At 50.9% G+C, this 10,269-nt stretch overlaps 5 protein-coding genes across 5 annotated transcripts in view; 2 read left to right on the plus strand and 3 right to left on the minus strand.

Annotated features, from left to right (window-relative positions):
- Positions 1-304: 304 nt before the first annotated feature.
- Positions 305-1,237, minus strand: M431DRAFT_484611 (hypothetical protein; the record flags this gene model as incomplete). The annotated part of the gene is made up of 3 exons (XM_024916215.1): positions 305-539; positions 634-1,117; positions 1,228-1,237. The coding sequence occupies 3 exons, from the start codon at positions 1,235-1,237 to the stop codon at positions 305-307; spliced, it is 729 nt and encodes a 242-aa protein (XP_024771314.1).
- A 1,448-nt stretch (positions 1,238-2,685) lies between these two features.
- Positions 2,686-3,633, plus strand: M431DRAFT_92513 (hypothetical protein; the record flags this gene model as incomplete). Its single annotated transcript, XM_024924369.1, has 1 exon — positions 2,686-3,633. The coding sequence occupies one exon, from the start codon at positions 2,686-2,688 to the stop codon at positions 3,631-3,633; it is 948 nt and encodes a 315-aa protein (XP_024771315.1).
- Positions 3,634-5,245: 1,612 nt separating this feature from the next.
- M431DRAFT_7987 (hypothetical protein) lies at positions 5,246-7,412 on the plus strand (the record flags this gene model as incomplete). The annotated part of the gene is made up of 3 exons (XM_024922873.1): positions 5,246-5,332; positions 5,403-7,063; positions 7,124-7,412. The coding sequence occupies 3 exons, from the start codon at positions 5,246-5,248 to the stop codon at positions 7,410-7,412; spliced, it is 2,037 nt and encodes a 678-aa protein (XP_024771316.1).
- A 154-nt stretch (positions 7,413-7,566) lies between these two features.
- Positions 7,567-8,353, minus strand: M431DRAFT_497916 (hypothetical protein; the record flags this gene model as incomplete). Its single annotated transcript, XM_024917646.1, has 3 exons — positions 7,567-7,927; positions 7,989-8,111; positions 8,220-8,353. The coding sequence occupies 3 exons, from the start codon at positions 8,351-8,353 to the stop codon at positions 7,567-7,569; spliced, it is 618 nt and encodes a 205-aa protein (XP_024771317.1).
- Positions 8,354-9,069: 716 nt separating this feature from the next.
- Positions 9,070-10,269, minus strand: part of M431DRAFT_484615 (glycoside hydrolase family 18 protein) — a gene marked incomplete at both ends in the record, with an annotated part of 3,605 nt that continues 2,405 nt past the window's right edge. Inside the window, one exon of the mRNA XM_024916216.1 lies at positions 9,070-10,215. Coding sequence (XP_024771318.1) covers positions 9,070-10,215 — 1,146 coding nt within the window. The remainder of the gene's footprint in view (positions 10,216-10,269) is intronic.

Here is a 10,269-nt window from a genome sequence, read left to right on the forward strand (position 1 = left end):
AGCCTATGTAACGATATTTGTGTGCTACCAGCGAGTGTAGGTATTTGCAAAGAACCATCATCGTCATCCAAGCCTCAGACGAATATTTACCACGAGAAGGCTCGTGATGTCAATAATCTCTGGGATCTGCCCCCCCCCCCCCCTTCTGTGTCATTAACGCTGAGACTTCCTTCAACGTATTAGAGCCTGGCATAATCAGACACTCTCAAGCTAGTATTACTATTAGTACGTCTTTTTTCGTTTCTCTTCTTCTCCTAAGTTTCTGGTATATGGACGATCACAAGAAGAGCCGCTATCGTTATGTTTACGAGTAGTCCTCCTTAACCCGATGACCATCGTAAGAGCGTCCGCGAGAACCCTTCTCACTACGCCGGCGTCTCAACCCAAAGCTGGTATCAGAACGAATGCCGAGGGCGAACAGGATGGTGGCAAAGAGAAGGGCCGCGTATGAACCCCAGAGAAATCCAAAGGCGTAAGCTCCGATCTGGGCCGAGCGACCAGCATCGTGAAAGCGGTTGCGAGCTTCAACGAAAGTAGCACTGTGTAACGGCTGTTAGCGAGTGATTCTACAAGTGGTTACGCGGGCAGACACCCATAGATAGGTGAAATGCACGACTCTTTGGCCTGACGTACGTTATGATAGTTACGGCGAGTGTGAAAAAGAAGAGAGCAATGGCAGAGACAACAAAGGCAAGCGCAGCACCTAGGCGACCACAGCAGGATAAGAATGCGGTGAAGAGTGCCATAACCTCAAAGAACAATGTCATGAGCAGGAACACCCATCCAAATCGCCACATGAAAAAGTAATGGAACGACGTTGTGTGGCTGCCATGGCTTCCACCAAGTCCCGGTGGCACGTTCTGCGCATTGCTGTCCCAGGCAAACCCGAAGGGGATGGCGGGGTGAGCATCTCCGCAATCGTTATTGTTGAGGCCACAGATGAAGAAGTATGTCCACTGGGAGATGTCTCGGGCGCCGGTGATGCCGCTGGTGTCGGCGCGAAGGTAGTATGTCTTTCTGAAGGGAGTATCATGCGTGACGCCAGGGAGGATGATGAACCAGATGAACAAGATGGAGGTGGATAGGAGAATGAGGCCGAAAGTGCCTAGAATGACGTCTATGGAGGTTTATTGGTTAGTCAAACTTGCTTCTCGTCATGGGCGGACGGATTGGGCGGTAAAGTTGGTGATGGTGATGCTAGAGAATGTTATAAGAGAGCAAACCTACTCTTAGGCATCTTGGATCGGCTTCACAATTGGTAATTAGTTGTTGGAGGATACGGTTAGGCGGAATTGCACCGCCAACGAAAGTCTTCCGGAATCCAAGAGACAGTAATGATAGTAAGGAGTAGGATGCTGCAAGAACAATGACGACACAGATGCTGCAGGAGACCCTGCTTCAGCTAGGGATATTCAGAGGGTCCTAAACAGACTCTCGTTGAGAGCGCAAACCGGCAGAGGCGATTGGGGAAACGGTGTAATTATGTCGATAATTGGATAATAAGTAATTCAAGTGGTGAAAAATGAGAAAAGGGCAGAAAAGAAGCTGAAGTAGAAGCTGAAGGGATCAAAGCTGGATATGGCAGGCAGGACTGGGGCAGGAGCGGCGGGGCTTGATGATGCAGTTATTGAGCCACGCAGGTCCACGGTTACGTTGTTCCGATGTCAAGTACAGGCTACAAATATTCCAGTGGCTTCAATGGCTTGGGGCTACGTAGAAGTTACTCGACGAGCGAGTGACGATGTCGCAACGAGAGGTCACCCACAATCACATTCACATTCTGGCGATCGCGCTGCTGCAGCTCCCGATGCTAGTCTGGCTTGGATATACTAGTGCCAGGAAGCTTTTGGCGGGCTGGCACCGGCTCTGGTTGGCTGGCAGGATCGTGGAGCAGGGCGATGACGACACAAGCAAACGAGAAAGATGGAACGAAGCCGAGAAACGTTTTGATTCAATCACTTCGGCTCTGTCAATTGGTTGGTGATTATGCTTATGCCGAGACCGGGGAACCCAATTCTGCTTCCATCTCTTTGTACAGCTCAAATTGAATTTGAAAGATGCTACAGCAATGCCAAACGGGCAACCCGTCAGCATCTTAAGTGCCAAATACGAGTCAACACTTGACGGTTTTTAAAGCCCACTAACCAAAGGTACAGAGCACGCATTCCATCACTGTACGTGTATATCATCCAAAAAACACACCTCAATGGCACAATTGGCGGTGCGGCCGTCGTTGGCGCAAACCTTGTTGGCCATCTCCACAGCGGATTCTCAAGCCGTTTGATGTCATGAAGCCGGTGATGCGTACTTGGTTGCTTGGCCAGGCAATGGATGAGGCGTTAGAATGTGGTGTGCCGAACCGATAGACTCGGATCAGCATTCACATGATCAGCCAGGGCGGAGGAAAGAAGGCATCGATAGCTGAAGCCCTTTGATTTTGGCTGCTGGAGTCGTCACCAAGTTCGCCGGCGGCGTCACGTCAGCAGCATCCACAACCTCGCTTTTAGCGTCTCTCGGGCGCTACAAGATTTCGCCTCTCTGTACCGCCGAATATCGACTAACGTTAGCATGTCCATACCTGCGGCTAATAGGCAATGCTGCATCAACGCCTTTGTCAACCTTCTTTATTCCCCTTTACGGCTGCTGCTTTTAACTTGCTAGGAGGCACTCAATCCAAGTCACAAGATGTGGCACGTGCCCCGCCTACAACTCGTGAGGGTGAGGGCGGCGGGATTATCGAGACGGCATTTGGTGCAAAAGGCCGCAGTGTCAATAGAGGGCCAACGATGGGAGACGACGACTTCGAGGGGCACTCTACTGGAGCACCAGCATCTCACGGAAGATGAATCTACCGGCCTGACGAGCTATGAATCTGCCGAAGATGCCCAGGAACGGCATCGGGCTGCCTTTTTGACCTGGAAGGGCCTCCCCGAAAAGTCGAGGGCAGAGCATGAGTGTCCACGACCTCGTCTTATATCATTTGAATCTACGCCAACTTTCACGCTTGGACGTCGACAGGATGATCTCACTCAAGACCAGAAGACACATTTAGAGTGGCCGTTGTACGTCCATCTTTTGCGGCATCCTCAGCCCATCAAAATGCTTTCTCATCCTCGGGTGAAAAAGACCAACCGCGGCGGCCTCACCACATATCATGGCCCTGGCCAGCTTGTCCTTTGGCCAGTGCTGGACATGCATTCTTCCCTCTATCCCAAATACAGTGTCTCCACGTTTGCTAGTCATCTTGAGGCGACCACACAGCAGTTTCTCGCGGACATGTTTGACATTGAAACATATACCAATCGTGATGAGCCTGGAGTCTGGGTTCGGGCTTCGTCGGGCCAGCCGCGCAAGATTGCAGCTCTTGGAGTCCACCACCGGCGGTACGTCACAGCTTTGGGCACTGCCATCAACATTGATGTCACCGTAAAGGGCAGCGAGACTGTCAACCCGTGGGCTCGGTTCGTCCCCTGTGGCCTTGAGGGAAAGCTGGCGACGTCCGTTGTGGCCGAGCTCGGTAGTGCTGCTCAGGGCATGTCGTTTGATATATCAGACTTGGCACAACGCTGGGCCAGTATATTTGAAGAAGGGCTGATGGATGCGTCAAAACGAGGTGTCGACCTGGGACGGTGACACATTTAAGCTATTGGAAAGTAGCAGGCACAGAAGAGCAGAGCGAGAATCAGCGCGAAAGAGCTGCATATACTCTCCTATCAATCCATATCATCTCCTAGGAGGTCGTTCCTACATTCTCCGAGATCGACAGAAGAAGAGATTGCTGATCACGGCGCAATGGTCACAATGATACCATGGGTTTGTTACAGTATCACCAATCATATGCTTCGGGAAGAGGAAGCCTCTTCAACGAACAGCAAATGTACATGTGATACCTTCAACTATACTCTACTGCCCCCACAACCGCATCTTGCATGGAGAGACTAAGATCGAGATGGCCGGCGGCAGATGATATCCAGTGTCATTAACATCATGAAACGCTATTACGTGTAATCGCAATCTGCCCGAGGAGATGACAATGACATTAGCCTATGGAATTACTTGAGAATTCACGAATCTCCCTTGACCATTGACTCTCGTCTTCACCTCATCGCCTTATCAGTGTTGCATAATGTGTGAAGCCGATAGCGAAGAAGAGCTGGCCGGTATCATCCGAGATGGTTAGTCGTTTGTATCACCAATCGACGTTTTCGTTTGCTGGAGCTGTGTGTTGTATCAATGTCTGCTTATCTCCCATATCCGGGTGAGCTGAGTGGAGCTATCTCTTATCCATCTCTGCTATGACTTATTGCTACTGCGAAGTACAGTAATATTCCGTACCGCATCTACTAATCGCTACATCTTACGAATATATCTATATCTCCAAAGATAGGGAGAATGAAGCGATTAATTGTCTGATGACTGTTATCTCTCCATGCGTTGACATTGTATCTTATCTCTGTCAATTCATCCATCCCCGGCTCTTACAGGCCTTCTCCGCGGTTCGTGCCATTCCCTAGTCCTAGGGCATGGGGTAATTTTGCGGGGGGCGCGGCACCTATCTATAGCAGCTGTCAAGGATCTCCTATCTCGACCTTATCTCGACCACTAAGCTGTCATTACTATATCCTCACATTCCTGAGCCAACCAGATCTTCACTTCACCAAAGGGCGCGGCCGATAAGCAGCACTCTACAATCATTTTGGCTGTTTAGCCTGTATTTGCTTTTGCCATGGCCTCGATCCTATCATCCATTATCAGCTCCCCTGCAACTGTCAGCGCTACCCCAGAAGCTGTGTCTTTGATACGCTTCACTACCGATCGGCAGCCCTACGATACAGTAGCCTCAGAACACAAGCTTAATGTGTCAAAATGTCGCAATTCATCGTCGCAAGGCCGCTTTCGCTTTTGCCTGTGACTGATGCAATAGATTCATTCGTTCTTATCATATCTCTCTAGCGAGAAAACGCAATCTACAAGATGGAAAATCACCAAGTGGGAGTTGGGGGTTTAATCATGTCCAAGAAGAGATTGTTGGTCCTGGCAAGGCTTTGCACCGGAACCGGCCGAATCTACGAGAGCCATGATTGAATGAAAAGCATCTAGATAACAGCTTGTGCAAGATGCTACATATCCACGTATTCTCTCCCTCTGTCTCCGGATTTGGACAGCTTAATCGGCAAGAGGAGAGATCTTGAATGCAACGTGTTGGGCAGCCTTCCTGGTGAAGCATCAACTCCTGGTCAGAATCATGTCTGACTCAAGCTCGACCCCACTGAGCCAAGCCTATGGCTATGGCATTGTTCTCGGCCTCGGCTTTGCATTTGCCATCTTCATGGTGAGTCTGACTGAGACTTGCTTCCTTCAATCAACCCCTAAGCAGCATCTCCTAACATGCCTTGTAATAGATCACCGTTACTCACATTCTTAAACGGTTCAACAATGAAGTTCAGACGTCTGAAATGTTCAATACTGCTGGCCGTACCGTCAAATCTGGTTTAGTGGCCTCAGCTGTCGTCTCTTCCTGGACCTGGGCCGCGACTCTATTACAGAGCTCGGGTGTGTGCTACCGATATGGCGTCTCCGGTCCTTTCTGGTATGCCTCTGGAGCTACTGTTCAGATCTTGCTGTTTGCTACAATAGCCATCACGCTCAAGAAGCGAGCACCCAATGCTCATACGTTCCTGGAAGTCATCAAGGCAAGATATGGCAAAGCAGCACACTTTACTTTCATCGTCTTCGGCCTCATGACCAACATGCTGGTTTCACTCATGTTGATCACGGGAGGAGCAGCAACTGTAAATGCGTTGACCGGGATGCATGCCGTAGCAGCCATCTTCCTCATTCCCATCCCCGTCGTGGCCTATACGGTGTCTGGTGGTCTCAAGGCCACTTTCATCACAGACTATATCCACACGTTTGCAGTGCTCATTATCATCATGATCTTTGCTCTCAAGACCTACGCCACCTCTGATGTGCTCGGCAGCCCGGCAGCCGTATACGACCTCCTCGTCAAAGCTGCCCAGGCCCATCCTGTCTCTGGCAACCGCGACGGTAGCTATCTCACCATGAAGTCTCAGGGTGGAGCCATCTTCTTCGTCATCAACATCGTTGGAAACTTTGGCACTGTGTTCTTGGATAACGGCTACTATAACAAGAGTATCGCAGCAAGCCCTATTCATGCTTTGCCGGGATACATCATGGGCGGTGCGGCATGGTTTGCTATTCCGTGGTTGACAGCCACCACTCTCGGCCTCGCAGCGCTTGCCCTCGAGTCTAGCCCTCAATTCCCAACGTATCCTAACCGCCTTACAGATTCGCAGGTCTCTGCTGGTTTGGCTCTTCCTTACGCCGCCGTAGCCCTCATGGGCAAAGGTGGCGCCATTGCTACTCTCATTATGCTGTTCTTGGCCGTCACATCAGCCTTCAGTGCTGAGCTGGTAGCAACATCCACCATCTTCACATACGACATTTACAGGACTTATATTCGCCCTACGGCCAGCAGCAAGAGTCTCGTATGGATGTCTCATATGTCCATGGTCGCCTATATGCTCGTCGTCTGCTGCATCTCCACTGGCTTATGGTATAACGGTATCTCCATGGGCTACCTCTATCTGCTCATGGGCGTGTTAATCTCGGCTGCCGTGATCCCAGCCACATTGACACTGCTGTGGAACGGCCAAAACCGCTGGGCAGCAATTTTCTCACCTATTTTAGGCACAATCTGCGCCATTGTTGCCTGGCTCGTCACTGCCAAGAAGAAGTGCGGCAAGCTGGATGTCGACTGCACTGGCTCGAACGATCCGATGCTGGCTGGCAACGTGGTTGCGTTACTAGCACCTGTTGTTCTTGTGCCGCTATTCTGTCTCATTTTTGGTTTTGACAAGTACAACTGGCAGTCCATGATGGAGATTCGAAAGGTGGACGACCACGACATGATCCAGGCGTCAGGGCTTGACAGCGAAGCACAACGACAGCTGGAAAGAAACCAGGAACGTACAGAATCTGAGGAAGAGCGCCGGAAGCTTAACAAGGCATTCAAGATTGCCAGCTTTGTCACTGTCTTTATGTAAGTTTGAGTCATCTGGACACCCGTCCCAAGGAGTTATGCCACTAACATGCGAAACAGGGCAATTGCGTTCCTCGTTCTTTGGCCAATGCCCATGTACGGCACCGGGTATATCTTCTCCAAGCCTTTCTTCACCGGCTGGGTGACTGTTGGCATCATTTGGATCTTTTGTTCGTTTATCTGTGTTGGATTGTACCCGATATGGGAGAGCAGGGCAACGTTGGTTAGAGTTCTCACTGGAATTGTCACCGGCAAGGCACCACCGGTGGTCACGATGGCTATTGAGGGTGAAACGAGCGGAGATATGACGCCCGAGAAAGAGGATATGAGGGAGGGATCAATTTCATAAGAGCGTAGATCAGGCCTTGGGACTTTTGGGAGATCACGGATTGAGTTATAACTCGCTAATAAACAAAAATATTGTATATTCTATCAGAGATGTCTAACGCAACTCTATACTCTATCCACGACCTCACAAACACAACACCCCTCTAATACATCCCTCAAACAGCTCCATTCCCCGTCTCCTCAATCGTCTTCCTCAACACCCTCGCCGGATTCCCCGCCACAACAACCCCCTCAGGAACATCCTTCGTCACGACACTCCCCGCGCCAACCACCGCCCCTGTACCAATCGTCACCCCCGGCAGGACCGTCACGCCGCCGCCGAACCAACAGTCCTCGCCGACGTGGATGGGCTTTCCGGACTCGGGCCCGCGCGTGCCGTTGCGAACGCGGTGGTCTAGCGGGTGCGTGCCGGAGTAGAAGCTGCAGTTGGGGCCGATGAGCGTGCGGGCGCCGATGGTGATGGGGCAGGTGTCGATCCAGGTGCTGTTTGAATTGACGAAGACGTTTTTTCCGAGTCTATGGGGTGTTAATAGGGGGGTTTGTGTTTGGGTTGTTCATGGAAAAGGGGTGGACATACTTGATGTTGTATCCGTAATCTGTCTTTAGCGGTCCTTCAACCCATGGGTAATCCTCCAACAAGGCATCATCTTCTTCTTCACTGGCAGCTTTTGGCGGCAGTGGCTCTTCATCTCTAGTAATACTATAAAAAATAAAAAGGAGAAACATCAGTAAGAAGAACTCTTCATCCAAAAATCACGGGTCAAAGCTCGGTCTTTAAGAGGATAAATGAGTAACCCAAAAAACATACTCCTTCCAAATCTCGACGAGTTCTCGCCTGCTAACCTCCTCAGCCGTATTCAACCTCCTGCACGCCCTGGCGCACTGCTTTCTGTCCTGGATGAGATCTGGCGTAAAGGCCCAGTAGAGCTCGCCGCGGGCCATTCGGCGTCTGTTTTCTGCGAGGTCGATGGGCGTTCCGTCGGGGGATCGAGCTGCCATTGTATGTTGTGTTATTCTATTTTTTTTTTCTATACTAGAAAGGTCAAAGGTGTATAAATGGGCGGAAGTTTGTAAGTTTTCGGAGTGGCTTGCAAGATAGAGTGAGTGAGTGAGTGAGTGAATGGGCGGATGAGGATAGTGCGGGGGAAATCAGGTAATAGATTGTCTCAATCTGATCTGGCATAATTAACCTAGTCGAAGTGGGCCTTTGTTCGTATTCATTGTGGCTATGAAAGAACGACAACTTGGCTAAACTGACGGCAAATCAAGTTGTCAACTCTCTCAGTAAATTGGCATTCAGAATGCAACGTCTCCACTACAAACAATCTCAAGCGTTACACAGCTGTACAGTGCAAATTAACTACGGAGTATACCCAGTCACTTATAAAGCCAGCTTTCAGGATGAAAATAATATAACATATTGAAACCGGAATGCGCTCCGTTAATGGCCTGTAAAATCATCGTCATAAGCTAAGGTATACAGCAAGTCCTACACATATCCAGACCGTATCGACATAAAAAAAGAAAAATATAATGATAAAAGGTTCCTCGTCAACCCGTCATTAAGGGTCTCAGAAGAACAAGTATTTTAAGAAAAAGAAATAATGGCTCTCTTGGGAGAGTCCATCCGTAAAACACAAATCGAACATGTCTATCTTCTACAGAACAAGAACCTGTGCAGCCAAAACGATGGCCAAACCAACCAGGCTAGCACTCATCACAGAGGCACCGTTTGCTCCAGGAATGCTAGGGATCGTAGAAGGACCAACGGGCACGCCGCTCCAGCTTCCAGAAGGCGCCGCACTGCCGGAACCGCCGCTGGGGTAGCTGGGAGAACCCGCAGGGTTGGTTGGCTGGCTTGGAGAGCTGGTAACAACACTGCTTCCACCATAAGGACCTTGGGGCACTCCGACGGAGGTGACAGGCTTGACAATGGTTTGAATGCTGGAAGCAGTGGGGTAGGCAGCTTCAACGACAGGAGCACCGGCAGAAGGCTGTCCAACGTCCGTGTTCTGAGGGAACTCGACACTGGCGGGTCCAACGGGGGTGCTGGTAGCTGCCGCCGTCACGGGGCACACAGTAGTGTACAGGGGAATCGTCTCGGTCGTGACCTGGTTCGCCGGGCAGTTGGGAACGTCAGGAGCACAAGATGTGATGGTGTAGACTCGAGTCGTGTACACAGTGCTGGTGGTCCAAGGCTGAGAAGCCTCCGTGGTCGCAGGCGCCGTGGTCACAGGGGCAGCAGTCTGGGTTGCCTCGCTGACGGGGCAGACGGTAGTGTACAGAGCAATAGTCTCCGTGGTCACATAGCCTCCGGCTGGGCAGTCGGTCACGTAGGACGGGCACTTGGTAACGGTGTGCACAGACGTGGTGTAAACAACGCTGGTCGTGAGGGAAACAGTTGCAGAGCCAGCAGGAGTAGTAGACGCCGAGCCACGAGTAATCGTCGAGTTGGACCACTTGCTCGTTGTCGTGGGGTACAGGACGCTGGAAGAGGTGGAGCTGATAGTTGAGCTGGTCACACCTCTACCCACGTTCGTGCTGGAAGCCGACACGGTAGGCTTGCTGGAAGTCGACGCCTTTACAGATGTGGTAGAGGTCGTAGGCTTGGCAGAAGTGGTGGGCTTAGACGAAGTGGTGGGCTTAGACGAAGTAGTAGGCTTAGACGAAGTGGTGGGCTTCGTAGAAGTAGTGGGCTTGGACGTGGTGCTTGGCTTTGCAGTTGTGGACGCCTTGGAGGTGGTGCTGGCCTTGGAAGTAGAGCTGACCTTGGAAGTCGAACTGACCTTGGAAGTCGAACTGACCTTGGAAGTCGAACTGACCTTGGAAGTCGAACTGACCTTGGAAGTCGAACTGAC

This window comes from Trichoderma harzianum, assembly GCF_003025095.1.
Source record: "Trichoderma harzianum CBS 226.95 unplaced genomic scaffold M431scaffold_11, whole genome shotgun sequence".
NCBI lineage: Eukaryota > Fungi > Ascomycota > Sordariomycetes > Hypocreales > Hypocreaceae > Trichoderma > Trichoderma harzianum.